Source organism: Scylla paramamosain, chromosome 13 (genome assembly GCF_035594125.1).
Source record: "Scylla paramamosain isolate STU-SP2022 chromosome 13, ASM3559412v1, whole genome shotgun sequence".
NCBI classification, from domain to species: domain Eukaryota; kingdom Metazoa; phylum Arthropoda; class Malacostraca; order Decapoda; family Portunidae; genus Scylla; species Scylla paramamosain.
Window position 1 is genome coordinate 20,987,085 of NC_087163.1, and position 22,500 is coordinate 21,009,584.

The window sequence follows — 22,500 nt, forward strand, 5'->3', positions numbered from 1 at the left end:
TCCATTGCCTCGCACGTTATGCAAGTTTCCACACACAATATTCGGTTATACCCTTCCTCCATTTCACCCTCCTTCATCTTCCTTCCCTCTCGTCTTTCTTTGCACCCTCCCTCCCTCCCCCTCGACTTCCTCCTCCTCCTCCTTCTTCGTCTTCTTCTTGTTGTTCCTCATCTCACCTCAGCTCCTTCAGTATTTCTTCTCCTTTCTCTCTCTTCTCTTGAACTCTTTCTCTTCTTTTTCCTTTCCTCCTTCTATTATTTTTTTTCTTCTTTGCTCTTTCTGATCTAACCTCGTCTCTGTTAGTATTCTTTCTACTTTCTCTTTCACCTCTAGAGCTCCTCTTCTCCTTTCTTCTCTTCTTCCTCTTCCTATTTCTTCTTTCGATTGCTCTTCTGCGTCTCACCTTACCTCCTTCTGTATTCCTCCCATCTCTCTCTCTCTCTCTCTCTCTCTCTCTCTCTCTCTCTCTCTCTCTCTCTCTCTCTCTCTCTCTCTCTCTCTCTCTCTCTTGAACTCCTTGTCTTCTTTTTTCTTCTTCTTCTTCTTCTTCTTCTTCTTCTTCTTCTTCTTCTTCTTCTTCTTCTTCTTCTTCTTCTTCTTCTTCTTCTTCTTCTTCTTCTTCTTCTTCTCCTCCTCCTCCTCCTCCTCCTCCTCCTCCTCCTCCTCCTCCTCCTCCTACTTTTCCTGTCGTATTTTCAGTGTGTCGCTGCGTAAATTTCCGACAGTCTTTTGTCAGTAAATACGCGATTTCCGGATACAATTCTGCGTGAAGACCATGTTTCTCTCTCTCTCTCTCTCTCTCTCTCTCTCTCTCTCTCTCTCTCTCTCTCTCTCTCTCTCTCTCTCTCTCTCTCTCTCTCTCTGGATATTATTCCGTACGACCCATGCAGGTTGGGTTAGGTTAGAGCAACGAGTGGGAGAGAAAGGGTCGGAAATACAGAATATCTTGTAGAAAACACGGCAAGGAGGAAGAGGAAAGAGGAAGAGAATGGAGACGAAGCTTTGTGGTGTTAGTGGAGGTGATTGTGGTGGTGGTGGTGGATCAAGAATGGTTTATTTTCTATCTGAACTTTCTTTCCTTTCTATATGTTTGCTTTGCTGTGGAGACGAAGTATTGTTATGGTGGTGGTGGTGAAGGTGGTGGTGGTGGTGGATGAAGAATACCTTATTTTCCATCTTTCCTTCCTCTTTCTTATATTTTCGCTTCGCTGCGGCATTTATTGGACTGTTGAACTTTCTTTGTTTCTCCACGAGGGTAAGCTACTTGTTACAGGCGCGGGCTGGCTTAGGAGTGAGTCTTGTGTCCCTCGCCTGACTGAGCCTCGCGGGGTGACTCAAGCAAAAGGGTACATGGCCAGACATTTTCTTACTTCGTGGCTGGAGACGTGTGGATATTCGCAAACATAAATAATAGAAGCAGAAAAAGTTATCCGTGTCAGGAAATAAGGTGTGGAAGTGGTATTGATTAGATGATGTTTGAATTTATTTGTTTGGTGGCTGAAGACCTGTGGATACTGTAAAAATGGAAATAATACGAGGAGTAAAAATTATTCATGTGAGGAAATAGGGACGAAAAGTGTACTGGTGGTTAGGTGATAATCTTATTGATTCACCTTGCAGACGGAAATGTGCAGGGAATGTTCTTAATGGGGTAGTCACACTGAGAGGGGTGTTTAGGTACTAGAAAAGTGAGGGAAGTTTAGTTTCTTGAAAATAAACGTTGTCGACAGAAAAAAATTGACACTGCGAGGAAAGACTGCATAAAAAAGATCTTGAAGGAATATAGAAATAGCATGAAAGGTTTATGGTCAGAAAAAAAATGTCCTTGGAGGAAAATAACACTGAGAATAGCATCACTGAAGAAAATTACATTACAATGACAAAAAAATGAAAAGAAAATAGCATTGAGAGGAAAGATTGTTGCCCTGAACGAAATGTTATTGAAGAAAATGGCAGGCAAGAATAAGAATAATGACCACTGAACTACAACAACAAATTCACTTCAAGAAAAAATACCACAAAGACTGACAAAAAGAAAAAAAGAATGTGCAGGAAAGAAAAAATACATTGCGAGGAAAGATTGTTGCCCTGAAAAAGTCTTAAAAAAAAAAAAAAAGATTATCAGCTTTAATTATATGTAGTTGAGAAAAAAAAAAAACAGAAAAAAAGGTAAATGACAGAAAAACGTCATCAAAAGGAAAAGCAAAATAGAGGAAAAGCTAATCACATGAAAAAATAGAAGAAAAAATTATACTAATGATCAATTTTTCTCACGTCACACAGAACATGGCATACAGCGTGGCTAGAATTTAAAGCTAAACCTTCCATGATATGCGCCGAATATGTTATACTGGACATGAGAAAGCGCTGATTACTACAGGTAAAAAACAGGCACAAAATGCGGGATACACGTGCCACTGAATGTCAAAAAGGAATGGGTTACTGAATATCAAAAAATAAAAATTAATTACTCAAAGTCACAACGGAATAACAAAAAAGACTTTTACATGAGGAAGAATAGAAAAATTATTTGAAAAGCAGGAAAAAAAAAATCATCTTAAGCACTTAATAGCAGGAAAGAATTAAACTACCACAAATTCGGCTTAAAGATTAGAAATAAATAGATAAATAAATAAATACATAAAAACACCGAATGCTAATGATAAATAAATATATAAAAACAAGTACCGAAGCTTCGAAACGCATAAAGTGAAGCATCGTCGCCTCGGATCATCCCAAGTGTGAACCCACGAAACCATCTGAAGCACAAGACGCATCACGCAAACCACTGAAACGGAAAACGAGCGAAACACTAACCACGTAAAAGTGTGTAACAACCATTGACTACCAGAGAGAGAGAGAGAGAGAGAGAGAGAGAGAGAGAGAGAGAGAGAGAGAGAGAGAGACTAAAGACCAACGTTACGGAGTCAATATTAATATCTACACTACAAAATATATCTCATGCAGAAGTTATTTTGGGACACGATGGTAATGGCGCCTCATCATCATTACCACCACCACCACCGCCACCACCAGCACCACCACCACCACCACCATCAGCACCATCACTCACAATCACACCACCATTCCAAACACACACCCGCTCGTTCGTCATATATTAATTGTTGGACTGAGTTGGCAGTGAGTCAGACGAGATGTATTGGAGTAAAGGGGAGTGCTGGCCGCTGGGGGGGAGAGGAGAGGGAGAGGAGAGTGCGGCGTGGCGGGGGTTGGGAGAGAGGGGAGGGGATGAAAGAAGAGAAGGGTACGGTTAGAGGTGAGAGTGGTAAAGAGAGGATATAGAGTAGTGATAGTAGTAGATGTTGTTGTTGTTGTTGTTGTTGTTGTTGCTGTTGTTGTTATAGGAAGTGAGAGTTGAGAACATATGAACTTAAGAAAATATGGGAAGCTTTAGGTTGTTGTTGTTGTTGTTTTTATTGTTGATGTTTTTGCAGTAGTAGGAAGTGAGAGAATAAACGGTTACGATCACAGGTATAGGAAAAAACCCTCATCTCGTCAGCAGTAGCAGTGGCAGCAGTAGCAGTAACAGTAATGGCAGTAATAGCAGCAGTAGGAAGGGTTACTAGCACAGGTGTAACAGATAAGCTTCACCTGATCCCTTCATTAGATACACACCTGCGTCCATCCCGCCGCCGGCCATGCATTGTGAGTGAGCCAGTCAGCTGCTATTGATCCCCAAGGTTCACTAGGCCACAAATACCAGGGTTAGTGGACCGTTCACCCGCGAAACTGTTAACTCGACCACGAATTTTTGATCGCTTACTCTCGCCGTCTGATGAAGCAACCTTACAATATTTTATAAGGCAACACTTCCAGGATCCAGGTGATTAATCAGTCTTACGGCCGCTGAACCTTGTAATCACTGTTCGGAAATCAAATCATATTCCCTGGAAACCAATATATCTGCTTTCTAAACTCCCCCGCCCGTCCCTAACCAAGCAGCCGCCGGGATACCAAGGACGACCAATCAGGGAGCGAGCAGCCTTGGCCCCGTAACCAATCATCGCCTCTGGTATTCAATCAGCGGAGGCAAGCAGCAGTAGGCGGGTCAGCCATTAGCCAAGTGGAGTCAGTCAGTCAGCCGCGACCTTCCCGAGCCAGCAGGGCCACAAGCTGTACCCGACTGACACCATAACCACCCTGAGTCTGGGATCAATGTTGTTACTGCAAGGCCCTGTTGCAGCCTCGGCCACCTCCCATTATTATTCACGCGTAAAGCCCGCTGTTTGCCAGACACCCTGCACCACGGCACCGGCGAGGACGACAACACGAGGACAAGACGACCGCGACAAGCCTACACACGAGGATAAGAGGGAGCGAATGTGAAGGCAAGACATTACACATCATAAACAAGGGCGACAATGGATACACAAAGACACAACAACAAAGAACAACAAAACGAAGGCAATGGATACACAAAGACACAACAACAAAGAACAACAAAAGGAAGGCAATGTTTAAGAGAAGACATCACGCATCACAAAGAATAACAAGAACAATTACACGAGAACAAGACTGGAAACAAGAAGCGAAAGAGAATATTTAAAAGAAAACACCACCACACATCAGAGAACAGGAACAACACGAAAACACGAGGACAGCACGGCACCATCCCGACAGGACCAGAGGGACGACACGATTACAAGAGAACGTGAATAAATAAAGACACCAGAGTAACAAAGGTGAATGGGGACACGTGAGAACATTTGGACACGGAAACAGAAGGCGGCGAGAAGGCAGAAGGAGACAAGGAGCAGCGGGAGGGAAAGGAAAGGGCAGGGATGGGTGGGAGAGGTCAAGACGAGGAAATAACGTGGAAAGAGTACGGATGGAAGGGGTCAGGTTCAGGTGGAAGGGGAAAGAGTGACGGGGGGATCAGGTGGTGGAGATCAATGGATGAGTCTCTCTCTCTCTCTCTCTCTCTCTCTCTCTCTCTCTCTCTCTCTCTCTCTCTCTCTCTCTCTCTCTCTCTCTCTCTCTGACAATGAAGCCATAGAAGGTCAGAATCAACGCTCCTTCACTTTCCCGAGTAACGCGCTTTTTAAATGACAGAAGACAAAGGTGATTTTAGAGGAGGAGGAGAAGGAAAAGGAGAAAGAGAAGAAGAATAAGGAGGAGAATAAGTAAATTAAAAACCTCTCTTTTGTCCTCTTTCTGGCTTCTTGCTTTAGTCCTCTTCCTTCTTATTCTTCATCTTCAATGCCATCCCTCCGTCCGTCTTCCTTCCTTCCTTCCTTCCTTCCTTCCTTCCTTCCTTTATTCATTTATTCATTCTCTCGCACTTCCCTGTTCCTTTATCCAGCCAGCCTGTCTTTGTCACGTTTTTGGCAAGCCAGTAATTACAATCAACAAAGGCGCCACTACAGCCATTGCAGAAAGGATCCCCCCACTCCCCCAGCCAACCCACTCTTCTCTACCTGCCTGCCTGCCTGTCTGTCTGTCTCCCTCGCTCCATCCATCCACCCATCTAACTATCCACCCAACCATCCATTCATCGGTCCAGCTCTTCACCCGCACATACCTAACTACACACACACAGACACACGCACAGACACACGCACGCTCACAACCACGAATGTAAAGGCTGAATGTTCCAAAGCAAATACATATATACATACAAACACACCGACATAAATTTGCAAGCAACACACACACACACACACACACACACACACACACACACACACGCAGTTACGAGTGTTTGGCCATGCTCACGCTATCACACGCCCCTATTACACATACCTTCATACTGTCTCGCCCCACCATGCACTCCTAACGCCCCCCTCACACCATTACACCCCCGCCTGCTCCTCTGCAACTGCTGCGTATAATCCTTGACACCCCAACCACCCCCACTACCACCCCCATCTCCCCCACCACACGTGTGCACCATCTCTATTCCTCGCTGGTTGTATGTACTACCCCCCTCCTCCTCCTCCTCCTCCTCCTCCTCCTTGTCCTCTTCCTCCTCATACAAGCATTATGTACTCCATCTTCCCCCCTCACCTCCCTATCATTATGCACTGATCCCTCTTCTTCTCCTCCCTCTCCTCTTCCTCCTCTTCCCCACCATAGAACAAAGACCAGTTATCCTTCTCCTCCTCCTCCTCTTACTACCACTACTACCCCTACAATAATTACATACTGTCCCTCTTCCCTCTTCCCCTGCCCTTCCTCCTCCTCCCATTCCTCCCTTTCTCAGTGCAGGTCCCAAGTTACCACCCCCTTCCTTAGCATACAAGCTCCCTCCATTCCGTTAAACAAAGCCTTCTCTCCCTCCCTCTTCCCTCCTTCCCTTCCCAGTAAAATACAGTCCTTGGAAGCGCTGCACCTTTTCCTCCTCTTCCTCATCCTTGATCATTAAACACCCCTATTTTTCATCACTAAATATATACAAGACCCCCTTCCTTTCTACCTCCTCCAGACACTCAATTCCACCGAAAACTGCCACCTCCTCCTCCTACTGCTACTCCTCCCGCTCCTCCTCCTCCTCCTCCTCCTCCTGAGTCATTACACAACCTTATTTTTCACCACTCATTATACATAAACCAGCCTTCCTTGCACCTCCCCCAGAGACGCTAACCTCAATAATATTCCCCAGCGTTACACAAAGCCCCTTCCTAAAGTCCTCAATGTCCTCGCCTTCCCCAGCAGTCCCTCTCCCTTCTCCTCGTCCTCCTGCGGGGCTACAGGACTTCACATTGACGCTAATGACGCTTGCTGAAAGGGCCTGGAAGTCTCCCCCAGTTGCTATGAAGAGACGAAGCCACGGGAACTCGGAATCTGCAAAGGCAACGGAATTATTTCACCTTCTTCTCCTTGTAAATAATTTGCCTCGGAACCTTTCCCTTTTCCTTCCTCCTCCTGCTCTTGCTACTGACCTCCTCCTCTTCCTCTTCTTCTTCTTTTTCTTCTTCTTCTTCTTCCTCTTCTTCCTTGATCTGTAATGGCGTGCTTTCGTGATATTATTTTCGGATAATTCGGTTTTATGTTTGGTTTCTTCATTTTCCGAGTTCAGTGTGTGCGTATGTTTGGAAGGAAGGAAGGGAGGGTGGGAGGGAGGGAGGGAGGGAGGGAGGGAGGGAGGGAGGGAGAGAGAGAGAGAGAGAGAGAGAGAGAGAGAGAGAGAGAGAGAGAGAGAGAGAGAGAGAGAGAGAGAGAGAGAGAGAGAGAGAGAGGGGGAGGGAGGGAGGGAACGACTTTCTCTCTTTCTCGTTCTTTATTTTCTCTCTCTCTCTCTCTCTCTCTCTCTCTCTCTCTCTCTCTCTCTCTCTCTCTCTCTCTCTCTCTCTCTCTCTCTCTCTCTCGCGAAAATTCCTGGTGCATACACATTTCCCGTTTTTTATCATCATCATCATCATCATCATCATCATCTAGTCCCTTCTACCATTACTACTACTACTACTAAACAACAACAACAACAACATTACCACCACCACCACCACCACCACAGCCACCCAAGAACACGCAGTAACAGAACAAGGAATCCTGCAAGTCTTCTACAAATCTGTACCTTTGCACCATCACCTCCAGGCTTCCAGAAATGAGTGTTATCGCATTCATGACCTTGCCTGAGTGTGCTGTAATGGCGCGGGGAGGCAGAGAGGGGGAAAATGAGCGGTAGGAACGAGAGGAAACAATATAGAAACGGGAAAATGAGAGGTAAGCAGGAAAAACTAAACAGAAATGGAATACGAGAGGTAGGAACGAAGGGAAAACTATACAGAAATGGGAAATGAGTGGTAGGAAGGAGGGGAAACTATACAGAAAGGAGGGGAAATTATATAGCAACGGAAAATAACATACGGAAAAGGGAAAAGAGGTAAATAGAGAAAGGGAAAACGAGAACGAGAGCGAGAAAGAAGGAAAGAAATACATCCAGACACACCGACAAATAACGACAAAGACAAACATAGATACGTTGGCAGGTAGTCAGGAAGGCAAGCAAAGAGAGAGAGAGAGAGAGAGAGAGAGAGAGAGAGAGAGAGAGAGAGAGAGAGAGAGAGAGAGAGAGAGAGAGAGAGAGAGAGAGAGAGAGAGAGAGAGAGAGAGAGAGAGAGAGAGAGAGAGAGAGAGAGAGGAGAGGAGAGGAGAGGAGAGAGAGAGAGAGAGAGAGAGAGAGAGAGAGAGAGAGAGAGAGAGAGAGAGAGAGAGAGAGAGAGAGAGAGAGAGAGAGAGAGAGAGAAATGAACACGTAAAAGAATTAACAGAAAGAAAAAAGAGAAAAAAAATAGAAAAAATAGAAGAAATGCATAAGATAAAAAATGAAGTAAGAATAGGAAACAAATGGTAAATGACAACAAGAAATAAAAAAAAAATATATATATATACAGAAAAAAACTAACACAGAAAACGAGACGAATAAAAAAACAACTTCTGTATGAAAAATATAAAAAAAGAAGAAAAAGAAGAAAATGAGGGGAAAAAAAAGCAAAGAGAAGCACTTTAGTGGAAATTAAGAACGTGGAAATTTCTGAAACACAAGTGGAAAGGAAAAAAATGCGTAAAAAAAACGGGAAAAAAAAAAGAAAGGGGAAAAATAAAGAGGAAAAATAAAGAGGAAAAAAAAAGAGGGCAATAGAAAGGCCTTGATATCCAACTATTTTTATCGCCATGTAAAGGGAGTTTTAGTTTTTCCCTTGCATTCACCTTCCCCCAAACAGCCCAATCCACTCTTTCTCTATTCCCTCTTCACCCCTCCACCCTGCCACCCCGCAATTCTCTCTCCCTGCGTCTGTCTCTCTTTCTCTCTCTCTTTCTCTCTTCCTTACCATGATCCACAAACCTGATTTTCCTCCTTTCCTTGCTTTCTCTTTATATTCATTGTCCTTTTTTTCTAATTCTTCTATGCCTGGTCTCGCAAATTTTCTTCTCATTTTCCTATTTTGTGTTTCTCTGTCTCTTCTTCGCTATGGCAGCCCCCACACAGTCTCTCTCTCTCTCTCTCTCTCTCTCTCTCTCTCTCTCTCTCTCTCTCTCTCTCTCTCTCTCTCTCTCTCTCTCTCTCTCTCTCTCTGTTTTTCCTAACTTTTTCTCTTCCGCACCAAGGTCAACAGCTCTACTTCTCTTCCCTTCCCTTTTCTCTTTCTCTACTATGTCACGGTTAACAGCCCCCTCCCTTCCCTTCCCTTCCCTTCCCTGTTCTGTTTCCCCTCTTTCTACACCACAATACTCTACCTAATCTTTCCTCTTCTATGCCACAATCCATATCCTCCTTCATCCTCTTCCTTGTTTTCTCTTATTTTTTTTTAACTTTCCATCCTCAAAGTTTCCCTTTCTAGAACAACACCCTAATAAAAACACCCTTTCCTTCACGAATACGCCCCGTTTTTTTTTTTCTTCATAATTAATCCTTCTCTCTCTCTCTCTCTCTCTCTCTCTCTCTCTCTCTCTCTCTCTCTCTCTCTCTCTCTCTCTCTCTCTCTCTCTCTCTCTCTCTCTCTCTACTCCCTTCCTTCACCTTACTATCTCAACACCACTGATCTCTACCATTTCCTTCCTTCCTCCTCCTCCTCCTCCTCCTCCTCCTCCTTCTCTGTAGCCCCGAGTAGCCTGCCTCTGTTACCGTGACTTTTGTGTCGTGTTGGAAGGCTGTTAGTGCGGGGTCACATTTTTTGACGACCATTCCAAGCTATTTTACTCGCCCGTTTCTTTTTCAAGGTCCAGCCATCTCCAGTCTGGGCCCGTTTGGTGGTTTTAAAATTCTGGTGTGAATGCGCAGAGAGCCAGAGACTTTTATGTACTAAGATTTTGAGAGAGAGAGAGAGAGAGAGAGAGAGAGAGAGAGAGAGAGAGAGAGAGAGAGAGAGAGAGAGAGAGAGAGAGAGAGAGAGAGAGAGAGAGAGAGAGAGAGAGAGAGAGAGAGAAATTTTTTTTACAACTATTAAATTTGCTCCTCTATTTTCTGAACACTGATATTCCTCTTCCAATTTAGTATCGCTATAAAACACACACACATACACACACACACACACACACACACACACACAAGGGTCTTATTCCATTTCAAACACGGAGGCGAAATTCACGTCCAGCATTGCACACACTATTCATTACTTGCGTCCCGCTCACGTCGTGCTCTCCGTTTGGGAAATGTACAAAAAAAAAAGGAAAAACAGGAGGTAAAACACAATGTCCTCCCTGCCTGCCTGGATGGATATGTGTGTGTGTGTGTGTGTGTGTGTGTGTGTGTGTGTGTGTGTGTGTGTGTGTGTGTGTGTGTGTGTGTGTGTGTGTGTGTGTGTGTGTGTGTGTGTGTGTGTGTGTGTGTGTGTGTGTGTGTGTGTGTGTGTGTGTTCTATTCCGGTTCGTATTTGTGTTGTCTTTTGTTGAAGGACTGAAATTCGACCAAACTCATCACGCCGTGTCTGGTTTGTCGCCAGAAACAATAACAACAAAAACAACAACAACAACAACAACAACAACAACAACAACAACAACAACAACAAAAAATAAACATACCAACCACATCAGACTCTATAGATAAAAGGTATGAAAACATTATTCACGCCCCTCCCCACAACCCCCTCCCCCACACATACATTCCCCAAGCAGGAAGCACCCACACAGGCATCCCTCGCGTCCCTCACCACGCTAGACACTCAGATATCAGCCCTCAGCCTCCGTCAGGGCCAGTAGGGAACCATCAGCCCCGCCGACCTGTATGACCTCTCAGCCTTAACACGCAGGCGCACGGAAACACCCACACGCACCGCCCCCCCCCCCCCACATACAGAACATAAGAAACATAAGAAATAAGGGAAGCTGCAAGAAGCCACGTGGCAGTCCCTGTGTGAAATATATCTACCTATTTCCACCTATCATCCCCATCCATAAACCCGTCTAATCTTCTCTTAAAGCTCCCTAATGTCTTACCACTAGCAACATGATTACTGAGTCCGTTCCATTCATCTACCACTCTATTTGAGAACCAATTTTTTCTTATCTCTTTCTTAAACCTAAATTTTTCAAGCCTGAATCCGTTATTTCTTGTTCTGAAGGGGGTGTTGTGGTGGGGATAGTGGACACGTCTTCTGTCACCAACCACACGTACTACCCCCTCCCCCTCACAGGACAGATGAAGGGGGTGGGGTGGACGGAGGAAGGGGACAATTCACCGTCGTCAGGACCAATATATGAATTTTATTGAGAGAATTTACATTTTTTTCATTGATATCATGCACCATTACGGCGATCACGAGGCGAGTATTTCATTTGTTAAAAGCACACAGTAATGAAAAATGGCAGCTGTTTATGCTCCACCATACAGGGGCGGGAATGTTTACGTTCACACACGGGAAATTAAGTTATCATACACAATACTTATTTACAAGAGCACTTAAACGTAACAATATCGTGAGTGACAACCCGGATAATTTCACACTAATATAGCCGACGGTCTAGTGTACTCGTAAAATGATCAAACATGACCAGTAGGAGGCGCCCCGGGGGAGTCCTCTCAGAGACCCTGGAGTTTGGTACAGCGCCGGACATGATCAGTCGCTCTAAACATTTCAGTACAACACAACGCCCTTACGGTGTCCATTAGGGAACACGAAACCTGAGGGAAGTTAACGTGATAGGTTATAACTTAAGGACCTTTGAGTATTCTATGTAATATTTGCAAGCCCAAGGGATAGTACTCTCTCTCTCTCTCTCTCTCTCTCTCTCTCTCTCTCTCTCTCTCTCTCTCTCTCTCTCTCTCTCTCTCTCTCTCTCTCTCTCTCTCTCTCTCTCTCTCTCTCTCTCTTGTGCTAGTGTTCCATTTTATTTCAGCCACGTGTTGTTTAATCTTGGTGTATTTCTGTGTTTCGTGTATTGCAGTGAGTGGTGAGCAACGCGCCGCCTCGATGTCTCTCCGTCAGTTCCCTTGTCGCAGTTCATGTTCGCCGTGTAATGTAAAAGTTTCCAGGCATTTCAGAGCTGCGTGTGGGAGAATCAGTGTTACCTCTACAGGCAAGCAACATGGACTGACTGACTGACTGACTGACTGACTGACTGACTGACTGATTGACTGACTGACTGATTGATTGAGTAACGGACTGACTGAATGACTGACTGACTGACTGATTGACAGACTGATTTATGAGTCACAATAGCAAAACAACTACTAGAATACTATATAAAAAAATATATCTTACTACTTCAGTACCACGTCACTTACACAAACGGAGATGTAAAGAAAGAGAAAAGAAGAGAAGAAAGTCCTCATCGTCAGCCATTACTAGTGAACTGTGAGGTGACAAAAGGTTCATCGATGCTTCTTTCCCCGCGCTCATTTTTACTCCTGTACACGTCAACAGAGTCTCTTCAAACTTAGCAGAGCATCCCTCGGCCTCAGACTTTTCAAGAGGAGGGCACCGCGTCGCCTTACATGCTACATTACCTCCGCCTTTTTAAAATTCTTCTCCATTTTCAACTTTCCCTGAATATGCATGCACGGTGCTTCTTTTATATCTCCTTTCCAGACGCTTCACCTGCATCCATTAAAAGTAATAAGAAAATAAGCGAAACTAAGGTAATATCAAACTCAGGAACTCTCTTTGCTCTCGATTATGTCCTTCCTCCTTAATATGACTTTAACTATTTCAAGAGAGGGAGTGTCAAGACGCTTCCTCAACTACAGTAATTGGTTCACCCGATTGGAACACTTTTTTCTGATAAACTTTTTTTGGAATGTGACAATCAAGGTTTAATTTTTTTCTTTCTTTTTTTAGTCTTTCGTCTACTTCTTACACACACACACACACACACACACACACACACACACACACACACACACACACACACACACACACTCACCACGCCTCCATTAATCCAAATAACAGATGAACAGCAGAAGACCAAATACCCGCCCACTCTCCCTGACAAGCAAATCAGATAAGAGCGTCCCAGTGGCTATGAGCACTCCCACACACACACACACACACACACACACACACACACACACACACACACACACACACATCAAGCCGTGACCTCACAGCCTCACAACCTCACAGTGGGGTACGCGAGGGGAGGCAAGGCGAGGAGGGGCGCAGGCAAAGGACATGTTACATACCTTAAGTGGCGGGAAGAATGGTCCGTTCCTGCGTCGCATCGGGAAGAAGGGCGGGACGAGACGCGGCAGAGGGGCAGAGGATCCCGGGGTCCTGAGTGAGGGAGACAAGACCAATACTGATATCACATTCTTGCTCTCCCCCAGGGCCTGCAGGGAGGAATGGCTCGCTCGCTCGCTGCCCGCAAAGTGATACAAAAACAGCGAGTCTCTAGTGATGCTTGGATGCTCCGGCGCTGCGGCTCTGGGGCTCTGGGGGTCTCGGGCTCTGGGAGAATGGGGTCGTAGGATGGCTGGGATGCTGCCCTCGAGATCAAAGAAAGATACATGTGTAGGTGGATGCACTCGCTTCTGTCCGTGCTGGTAATGCAGTCTTGCGTTTTTATTACTGTTTTTACTGGTGGTTGTGTAGAGGTGGTGGTGGTGGTGGTAGTGGTAGTAGTAGTAGTAGTAGTAGTAGTAGTAGTAGTAGTAGTAGTAGTAGTAGTAGTAGTAGTAGTAGTAGTAGTAGTAGTAGTAGTAGTAGTAGTAGTAGTATAACTCGTAACAATTTTTTTTATTAACATACCTTTCAATAAATCCATTCCCTGTCCCTTTAAAGTTAAAAAAAATTAAATTAAATTAAAAAAAACAATAATTCTTCCCAGTCATACGCCTGCACTAAACACACACATTAATACCACTAGACAAGTCTCGTAACCATCCGCACACTCCTTTCAAACACACACAAAAACAACATAATTTCAAGACTTTCCACCAAATTACCGCGAATCCAAACACACGGAGACGCACAAATCACACCTGGCTGCATTCGATTACTCAGAAACATCCCCCACACTTAGGTAACAACACCATGTATTTCACCACAACTTGATAATAATTCCCCCCTAAAACACACAGAGAGGAGTAAGGAGAAGCACTTTATTTCCACCCGGGGCTTTACCTGCGGGATAATCACCCTCATGCCTCTTTCGTGAAATGAAAAGAGGATCCAACACGAATAAGATAAATGAGACAGAAAGAGAGAGGGAGAGAGGGAGGGAGAGAGAGAGAGGATTTGCGAGAGGAGTTGTGAGGAGTGTCTCTGCCGTGATGCGCCGAGGACCCAAAGACGAAGAGGGACATGGCTTGCCTTTCACCTTGACGTGTGCCTTAGTGAGAAGCCTCCTCCTTATCTCTCAGTCCTCCCTGCCTTCCTTCCTTCTTCCCTCCTTGTCCGCCCACTTTCCTCTCCTTCACTCTTCCTCTGTTCCTTCTAGTCCCTCCCCACGTCTCTCTCTCTCTCTCTCTCTCTCTCTCTCTCTCTCTCTCTCTCTCTCTCTCTCTCTCTCTCTCTCTCTCTCTCTCTCTCTCTCTGTTCCTCTATTCTATACTTATCTTCCTCCCTCCCTCCTTTACCTCATCTCACTTCTCATTACCCTGCCTTTCTCCTATCCCTGTCATCCTCCTCCTCCTCCTCTTCCTCCTCCTCCTCCTCCTCTCCTCTCCCTCTCTGCTTTCACTCCTTGCCTCTCTCGCTGACTTTCTCTGTCTCACTTTGTTCTATGCTTATCTTCCTCTCTCTCTCTCTCTCTCTCTCTCTCTCTCTCTCTCTCTCTCTCTCTCTCTCTCTCTCTCTCTCTCTCTCTCTCTCTCTCTCTCTCTCCACAACCCTCCTTCCTCTCTCCCTCCCTTCTTATCTACTTTCCTTTGTGGCTCTCCCTCACTCCTTCCTCTCTCTCCCCTCTCTCTCCTTACTCCCATTTCTTACCTCCAAAAAACTCTCTTCCCCCTTTTTTTGCTATCTCGTACGGCTCCTCCCTCCCTTCCTCTCCCCTTCCTCCTCTCCTTTCCTTTCTGTCACTGTCTACCACTGTCTCCCCCTACCCTTCCCATCCCCCTTCCCATCTCCCCCTTCTCTTTCAGTCACTGTCTCTCCCTCCTACTACATCTTTCTTGATTTTCTCTCTCTCTCTCTCTCTCTCTCTCTCTCTCTCTCTCTCTCTCTCTCTCTCTCTCTCTCTTGCCTTCCTTCACCTTCTTCCATCTCACTAATCTTTCTTTCTTACCGCTCCTTAACCTTTTCTCCTCTCTTTAGCCCTCCTTTCTTCCCCCTCTCTAAATCTTCTTTCTTATCTTTTTTTCTCTTTTTTTCTTTATTCATTCTTTCCATTTCTTTCCTTCCCTCTTCCAACTCTTCCTCTCTGACTACTTTTAATTATTTTTTTCATCTCCCTATCTTTCTCTTCTCTCTCTCTTTTCTCATTATCTAAGCCTCCACCCTTTTTTTCTTTTCTTACCTTTCTCTAACGTTCTCTCCTCTCTAGTTCTTTCTATTTCTTCCCATCTCTGTTTTCTCTCTTTTTCCTTGCCTGCCTTTAACCTTCCCTCCTCTCTAGCTTTCTTTCCTTGCCTCTTTCTACCTTTTTTTCAATCTGCCTGTCTTTTCTTACCTTTTTAACTTTCTCTTCTCTCTACCTCTCTTTTATTGCTCCTCTTTATCCTTTCCCTTCTCTCTAGCTCTTTAATTGCCTGTCTCTAACCTTCTCTCTTCTCTACATCTCTTTTACTGGTTCTCTTTATCCTTCCCTTCTCTCTAGCTCTCTTTTATTGCCTGTCTCTAACCTTCCTTCCTCTACCTCTCTTTTATTCCCTGTCTTTAACCTTGCCTTCTCTCTCTCTCTCTTTTTTTGACTTTCCCTACTTCTTTCTTCTTTCTAGCTTTCTTTTCTTGCCTCTCTTTAACCTTCCCTCCTCTCTATCTCTCTTTACTTACTTCCTCACCACTTCTACCTTTTCACCTCTTTTCTTCTCTCTCTTTCTCTCTTACCCTCCCACCTTTGCATCTCTCTTTTCTTGCCTTTTTCTTATCCTCCTGCCTTCTTACCTCTCTTTTCTTGCTTCTCTCTCTTACCTTCCCGCCTTCTCACTTCTTCCTTGCCTCCCCGCCCCCTCTCCCCGTCCCTACTTGTCTCTGCTCAGCGCGAAAAGAAGAATAGCGACGAGGGAGACGTGGCTGCCGCAGGTTCCTCCACCACATCAATCACATCCATCGCAGCAAATGGAGTTGTAGTCTTCCATTCATAAGCTTGACTCGGCCCTCATAGATCACTGACTCACACACTCACATGCTCACTCACACGCACTCACTCACACACGACACAGGCACGCGGCAGGTTTTATTCATCTGCATTCACACACATACGCACACACACACACACACACACACACACACACACACACACACACACACACACACACAGACGTACATACACGCACATACAAAAGCGGGTATCGGTCAGAATAGATTGACAAAAATGGGGAGGCAAAAAAAAAAAAAATGGAAAATAAATGTCTTCCAATCTCCAAGTCCCCACGAGGCGATATTCCAAAATCGATTTTCGAAATATCGCCGATTTCCTGATACTCGTGGGGGAAGTTTACCCCCCGATAGGAAAAAAAAAAGAAAAGAAAAAAAAAACGGGACACTGAGGGAAAAAAAGGAAGGGAGGGAGAAAGAGAGAGGAAATCGCAAACTGAAACTCAGACATGTAGTTTCCGATTCAGGGACGCAAAGTAATGGTGATAAATTATTGATTCTAGTTTAATGAAGCTGGACGGGAGAAGATGCGAGTGACGGCTGATCAGGAGTGCTACTTTTTTTCTTTTATTTTTAAGTTCCTGAAATCCACTGCCAACGAGAACGAGAACGAGAGCGAGAGAGAGAGAGAGAGAGAGAGAGAGAGAGAGAGAGAGAGAGAGAGAGAGAGAGAGAGAGAGAGAGAGAGAGAGAAATCTGCGAGTAAGTTGGAGGCAAAAGCAGGAGCCATGACAATAACAGTAGAACCTGAGCTCCCAGCAATACCGCCAAGTGCACGGGAGTCAAAAAAGAAAGGAATGGGAAAAAAATAAGAAAAAAAGAAAAAAAGCGTTGCAATAAAGTAGTAAGTGTTGCAGCAGCTTTCCATTACACCCCCACCCCCTTCTCTTCTTTTTTTCCCGGAATGTTGAGTGACCCTTACTCTCTCCCCTTCATCTACAAGCACGCACACACACACACACACACACACACACACACACACACACACACACACACACACACACACACACACACACGGGGTGGAGAACAAGGCTATACTCGTACTTATTAAAGGTGAACACTGGTGAGCTTGAAGCAAAATTAAAATATCAACTCCAGACGAGAGAGAGAGAGAGAGAGAGAGAGAGAGAGAGAGAGAGAGAGAGAGAGAGAGAGAGAGAGAGAGAGAGAGAGAGAGAGAGAGAGAGAGAGAGAGAGAGAGAGAGAGAGAGAGAGAGAGAGAGAGAGAGAGAGAGAGAGAGAGAGAGAGAGAGAGAGAGAGAGAGAGAGAGAGAGAGAGAGAGAGAGAGAGAGAGAGAGAGAGAGAGAGAGAGAGAGAGAGAGAGAGAGAGAGAGAGAGAAACTAAAAAGCAGATGTACGTATATTATTTTTTTTTCCAACGAAGACCCAGAAGAATAGAAAACGAAAAGGGTGGAGATGGGAAATGGAAAATGATGGAACTTGTTATTTTAATTGGCTGACCACAACGAACTATCTGGCGCCCTATAATTACCCATATCTGACTGGCCCATTCACTCTCTCGCTCACCTACGCTGCCTCATCAATACCAATGAGAAAACCAAAAACAAAAAACAAGACTACACAATCATGAAAACAAAAGAAAAAAAAACACAACCTTGAAAACATTAAACAAAAAAAAACAGCCACACACGCAAAATGAAAAAAAAAAACTATACAGCACTGCCAAGAAATTTAAAAAATACCAAACATCCACACACACACACACACAAAAAAAAATACACAACCCTGAAAATGAAATAAAAAAGAAAACACAAACACGCCAAAAAAAAAGAAAAAATACGGAACACCGAAAAACAACAAACAAACATACGCAAAAAACAAACAAACAAACAAACAAACAAAATAAAAAAGTATCCGCCATACAATTATGACCAGAGACGAATAGAAAACGCAAGTAAAAATATATATAAAAAAAAAAAAACTGACGGAAAAAGAGGATGAGAAAAGTTAAAGAATTCGAAAAGGCACGTAAAATGAAGACCAGAATTATGAATAGCGAGGCAATAACCAAGAGATATACGGAGATGATAATGGCAGATGAATAAATAAAGAAATGAGACATGGGCGTTATGAAAAGCAGCCTGGGGACGAAGGAGGAGGAGGAGGAGAAAGACGAGGAGGAGGAGGACACAGGGATAGGAGGAGAAGGGAGAGAAGAGGGAGTAGAAGGACGAGGAATACTTGTAAAAATGATAATGGGGATGTATATATAATGAAAGCAAGCAGGGTGGTGGGGAAGGAGGAGGAGGAGGAAGAGGAGTCAAGGGTAGGAGGAGGACAAGAAGAATGAGAGGGAGGAAGAGAAACCCTTATAAAGATGGTGACGGGCAAGTAGCAATGACAGCAAACAGTGTGGGTGTGGGAGAAAAGGAGGAGTAGGAGGAAGAGGAGGAGGAGGAGGAGGAGGAGGAGGAGGAGGAGGAGGAGGAGGAGGAGGAGGAGGAGGAGGAAGAGGAGGAGGAGGAGGAATGGAGTGGGAGGAAGGGAAACGCTTATAAAGAGAGGGTGAGGGGCAGGTAGCAATGATAGCAGGAGACTCGTATAGACGGGAGGAGGAACGTGCCAAGATAAAATGGCAATAACCGTGATACATACCCAATAATCTAGCGACTAACTGCTGTATAAATCCCTCGCTAATGTCGGTCTTGTGGCAGCCGTTTCGTCCTGCCGGGAAAATGTTGGATGGACAATATTTCAGGTAAACATTACGTACACCTCTCCCTCTCCCTCTCTCTTTTTACTCTTCTCTCTCTCTCTCTCTCTCTCTCTCTTGTCACGTTAATAACCACTAGTACCAAACCAAGACGCCTCCTCCTCCCTCTTACTCTCACTGACTTCCTCTTCCTCCTCCTCCTCCTCCTCCTCCTCCTCCTCCTCCTCCTCCTTCTCCTTCTTCTTCTCTTATTGTCTACCTTCACTTCCTTCTTGCTTCCCTCTCCTCCTCATCATTCATCTCTCCATTTCTCTCTTCCTTCCCTCCTTCCCCTACCTACTTTCTTCCTTCTCATTCATTCATTTGTTCACTCCATGCTGTCATATTTTCTTCTTTCTCTCTTTTTCTTTTCTCCATTACTTTATTCCCTTTTATCCACTAACTACTTTTCTCCCATACCTTATTTTTCCACTCCATTACATTAATTCTTCCATTCCTACTTTACACTCTGCCCTCCCCCATTACCGTCTTTTCTCTTTCCCTTCCATTCGCTCCATTCTTCTCTCCATTCATTTTTTTTTCTTCCTCTTTTACTCCTTCCTTCCTCTTTTCTGTAACTTCTTTCCTCCCCTGCCATCCCTTCTTTTTAACCTTCTTCCCTCCTAGTCCCTCTTCCTTCCCTTCTCTTCCCCGTCTATCTCTCTCTCCTCTTCACCCTTTTTCTTCCCTTCTTTCTCTCTCGTCTCTCTCCTCTTCGCCCTCCTTTTTTCCCTTCTCGTCCCCATTCTACTCTTAACCCTTCTTTGTCCCCCGTCTCTCTCCTCGTCACCCTCCTTTCTTCCTTCTCCCCTTCTCCCTCCCCCAGCTCTCTCCACGTCTTCCCACACAATACGAAGATTACAATTCACAGTATCTTCTCGCACGCGCCTCCAGTACCCACGTGTCCCCCTCAAGTTTCCTCCAGGGTGTGCCAGATAGCCAATATGTGTAAAAATTTTCGCCCACTATTTTACGGAATGGCAGTGCTGTGAAATCTCGGGCCGTATTTTAGGGATGTATTTGTAAATTCGGAGGCGCGGTATGGAAAGCGGCCACCTTGCATTCGATCGTGTGCTTAAAGGGAGGTGGGTGAGGGAGGGAATGAAAAGATGGTGGTGGTGGTGGTGGTGGTGGTGGTGGTGGTGATATGCATGAGAGGAACTGACTGGGTGCCATGTGTATAGGTTTGGTCTGATGGCTTCTCCTTTTTTTTTTTTTTTTTTTATGTGGGAGGGTCACTGGCCAAGGGCAAAAAAAAAACTGCAGTAAAAAAAAAAAAGGGGCCCACTGAGATGCCGGTCCCCGAACAGAGTCGAAAGTGGTGGTCAAAATTTACACGATAAGTCTTGAAACCTTCCTCTTGAAAAAGTTTAAATCATAGGAAAAATACAGAAGCAGGCAGGGAGTTTCAATTTACCAGAGAAAGGGATAAATGATTGAGAATACTGGTTAACTCTTGTATTATAGAGGTGGACAGAACAGGAGTGAGAGTAAGAAGGTCTTGTGCAGCGAGGCCGCGGGAGGAGGGGAGGCATGCAGTTGGCAAGATCAGAAAAGCAGTTGGCATGAAAATAGCGGAAGAAGATAGCAAGAGATGTAATATTGCGGCGATGAGAAAGAGGCTGAAGACAGTCAGTTAGAGGAGAGGAGTTGATGAGACGAAAAGCTTTTGATTCCACCTTGCCTAAAAGAGCGGTACGAGTGAATTAAGTTATGATGTTGATGAATGGAATAGACTCAGTAATCGGAACAGGACAAGAAACAATGGGTTCAGGCGTGATAAAGTAACTTAAAAAAGAGGTGCAAGAAGAAACTGGCTCTAAGATGGAGTGATATATGAAGAAGTGATAATAAAACAGCCTGAAATTTATGTTTTGATACGTTTGTGTTAATTTCAACTTGTGACTTTTACTGCTTTCGATTTTGTCTTTAGAGGGAGGTGAGTGAGTGAGTGAGTGAGTGAGTGAGTGAGTGAGTGAGTGAGTGAGTGAGTGAGTGAGTGAGTGAGTGTGTGAGTGAGGAAGGGAGGGAAAATAGTGATGTGAATGAATTAGATATGAAGGAATGAAAATAAAATAACTTGGAATTTATATTTTGACAGTAATTTTCTTTGTTATTTTTATCATCACTGCTTTTTCATTTCATCTTAAAGGGACGGTGTGTGAGGGACAGAAAAGAGGGAGGTGATGTGAATGAAAGATATGAAGAAATGAAAGTAAAATAGCGATGGTAAAATTCCTTGGCTTATTTTCACTATTATTTTCAATCGTGTCTTTAAAGGGAGGCGTGTGAGGGCCAGAAAAGAGGGTGATATAAATGAAAGATATGAAGAAATTATAATAAAATAGCTTAGAATTTTTGTATTTTGACTAATATTCTTTGTCTTATAATTTTCATCACTATTATTTTCAATCCTGTCTTTAAAGGGAAGTGAGCAAGAGAGAGGGGAAAAAAGTAGATTATATAAATGAAAAATATGAATAAATTACATAAAAGATACCTCTGAATTAATCTCTTGACCGTAATATTCTTTGATTTATTATTATTATTTTTATTTTATTTTATTTTTTTTTATTATTACCGCTCTCAATTTCATGTTCAAAGGGAGGTGAGTGAGAGAGAGAGGAAGAGGAGGTGACATGAATGAAAAAAAATTGATCATAATAAAATAGCTTGAAATTTCCCTCTTGATAGCAATCTTCGCTCACTTTGAGTCGTTATTATTCTTGATGAGAGAGAGAGAGAGAGAGAGAGAGAGAGAGAGAGAGAGAGAGAGAGAGAGAGAGAGAGAGAGAGAGAGAGAGAGAGAGAGAGAGAAATGGATGAAAAATATAAAGAAATCATAACAAAAATATTTAAATTTATCTATTCGTTCACTCTGAGGCATGGTTCTTTTTTTATTATTATTAATTTCCATTTGGTGTTTAAAGAGCGGTGAGGGAGGATGAAAGTGAGAAAATGTGCATGAAAAATATGAAGAAGTTATAATAAAATAGTTTTGAATTTTATCCCTGGACGGCAATATTCGTTCATTCTGAGTCATGATTCTTTTCTGTTATTATTTCCGACCCTGGCTTTGGAGAGAATGAAAGAGAAAATACGCACGAGAAAAATATGAAGAAAAATGGCTTTTGTATACACCATTTGACAACCATAGTCGTTCATTTTAACCAATAATATCCCTTCTCTTATTCTCCCTCCTCTATTTTACCACTTCAATGCCAACCATTTTCCCTCCATAATCCGCTAGCAATTTTCAGATATATATTTCTGCATTAGAGTATATTCATTAGTTCTGTAGCTTTGAAAATGGAAAACGAACCTCTTATTCTTTCTTTTTCCATAAGCCCATGCAAATTATACTGCTCATAATGTTAACTAAAGGCGACCATACAGTGAAAGGGTTGATGTCAGACAGCGCAGCGCATCGCCAACAGCCTCCATTGGTCTAACAAATCTGCTGCGGTTCAATTTGTTCTTCCATTGTGTTCGTTTTTGTTTCTTTCCAATTTTGTAGTCACGCTTGTTTGTTTTTTTAAGAGGCGAGGAAAAGTTGAGGATGTTTTGGGAAATATTATTGTAATCATGATATTTGTAATGTATCTCCCTTGTCTAACTTTCCCCTCCCT

At 43.9% G+C, this 22,500-nt stretch overlaps 1 protein-coding gene across 15 annotated transcripts in view; it reads right to left on the reverse strand.

The window, feature by feature from the left end:
- LOC135106496 (uncharacterized) overlaps positions 1 to 22,500 on the reverse strand; it is a 285,942-nt gene that overhangs the window by 81,189 nt on the left and 182,253 nt on the right. For 9 of the 15 annotated variants that reach the window (XM_064015553.1, XM_064015552.1, XM_064015560.1 and 6 more), the window contains one exon: positions 13,082 to 13,172. In XM_064015553.1, the coding sequence (XP_063871623.1) occupies positions 13,082 to 13,172 (91 nt within the window). Of the gene's footprint in view, positions 1 to 6,713; positions 6,805 to 11,148; positions 11,582 to 11,785; positions 11,944 to 13,081; positions 13,173 to 22,500 lie in introns of those variants that run through there. The other 6 variants (XM_064015554.1, XM_064015548.1, XM_064015551.1 and 3 more) reach the window with 4 other exon arrangements.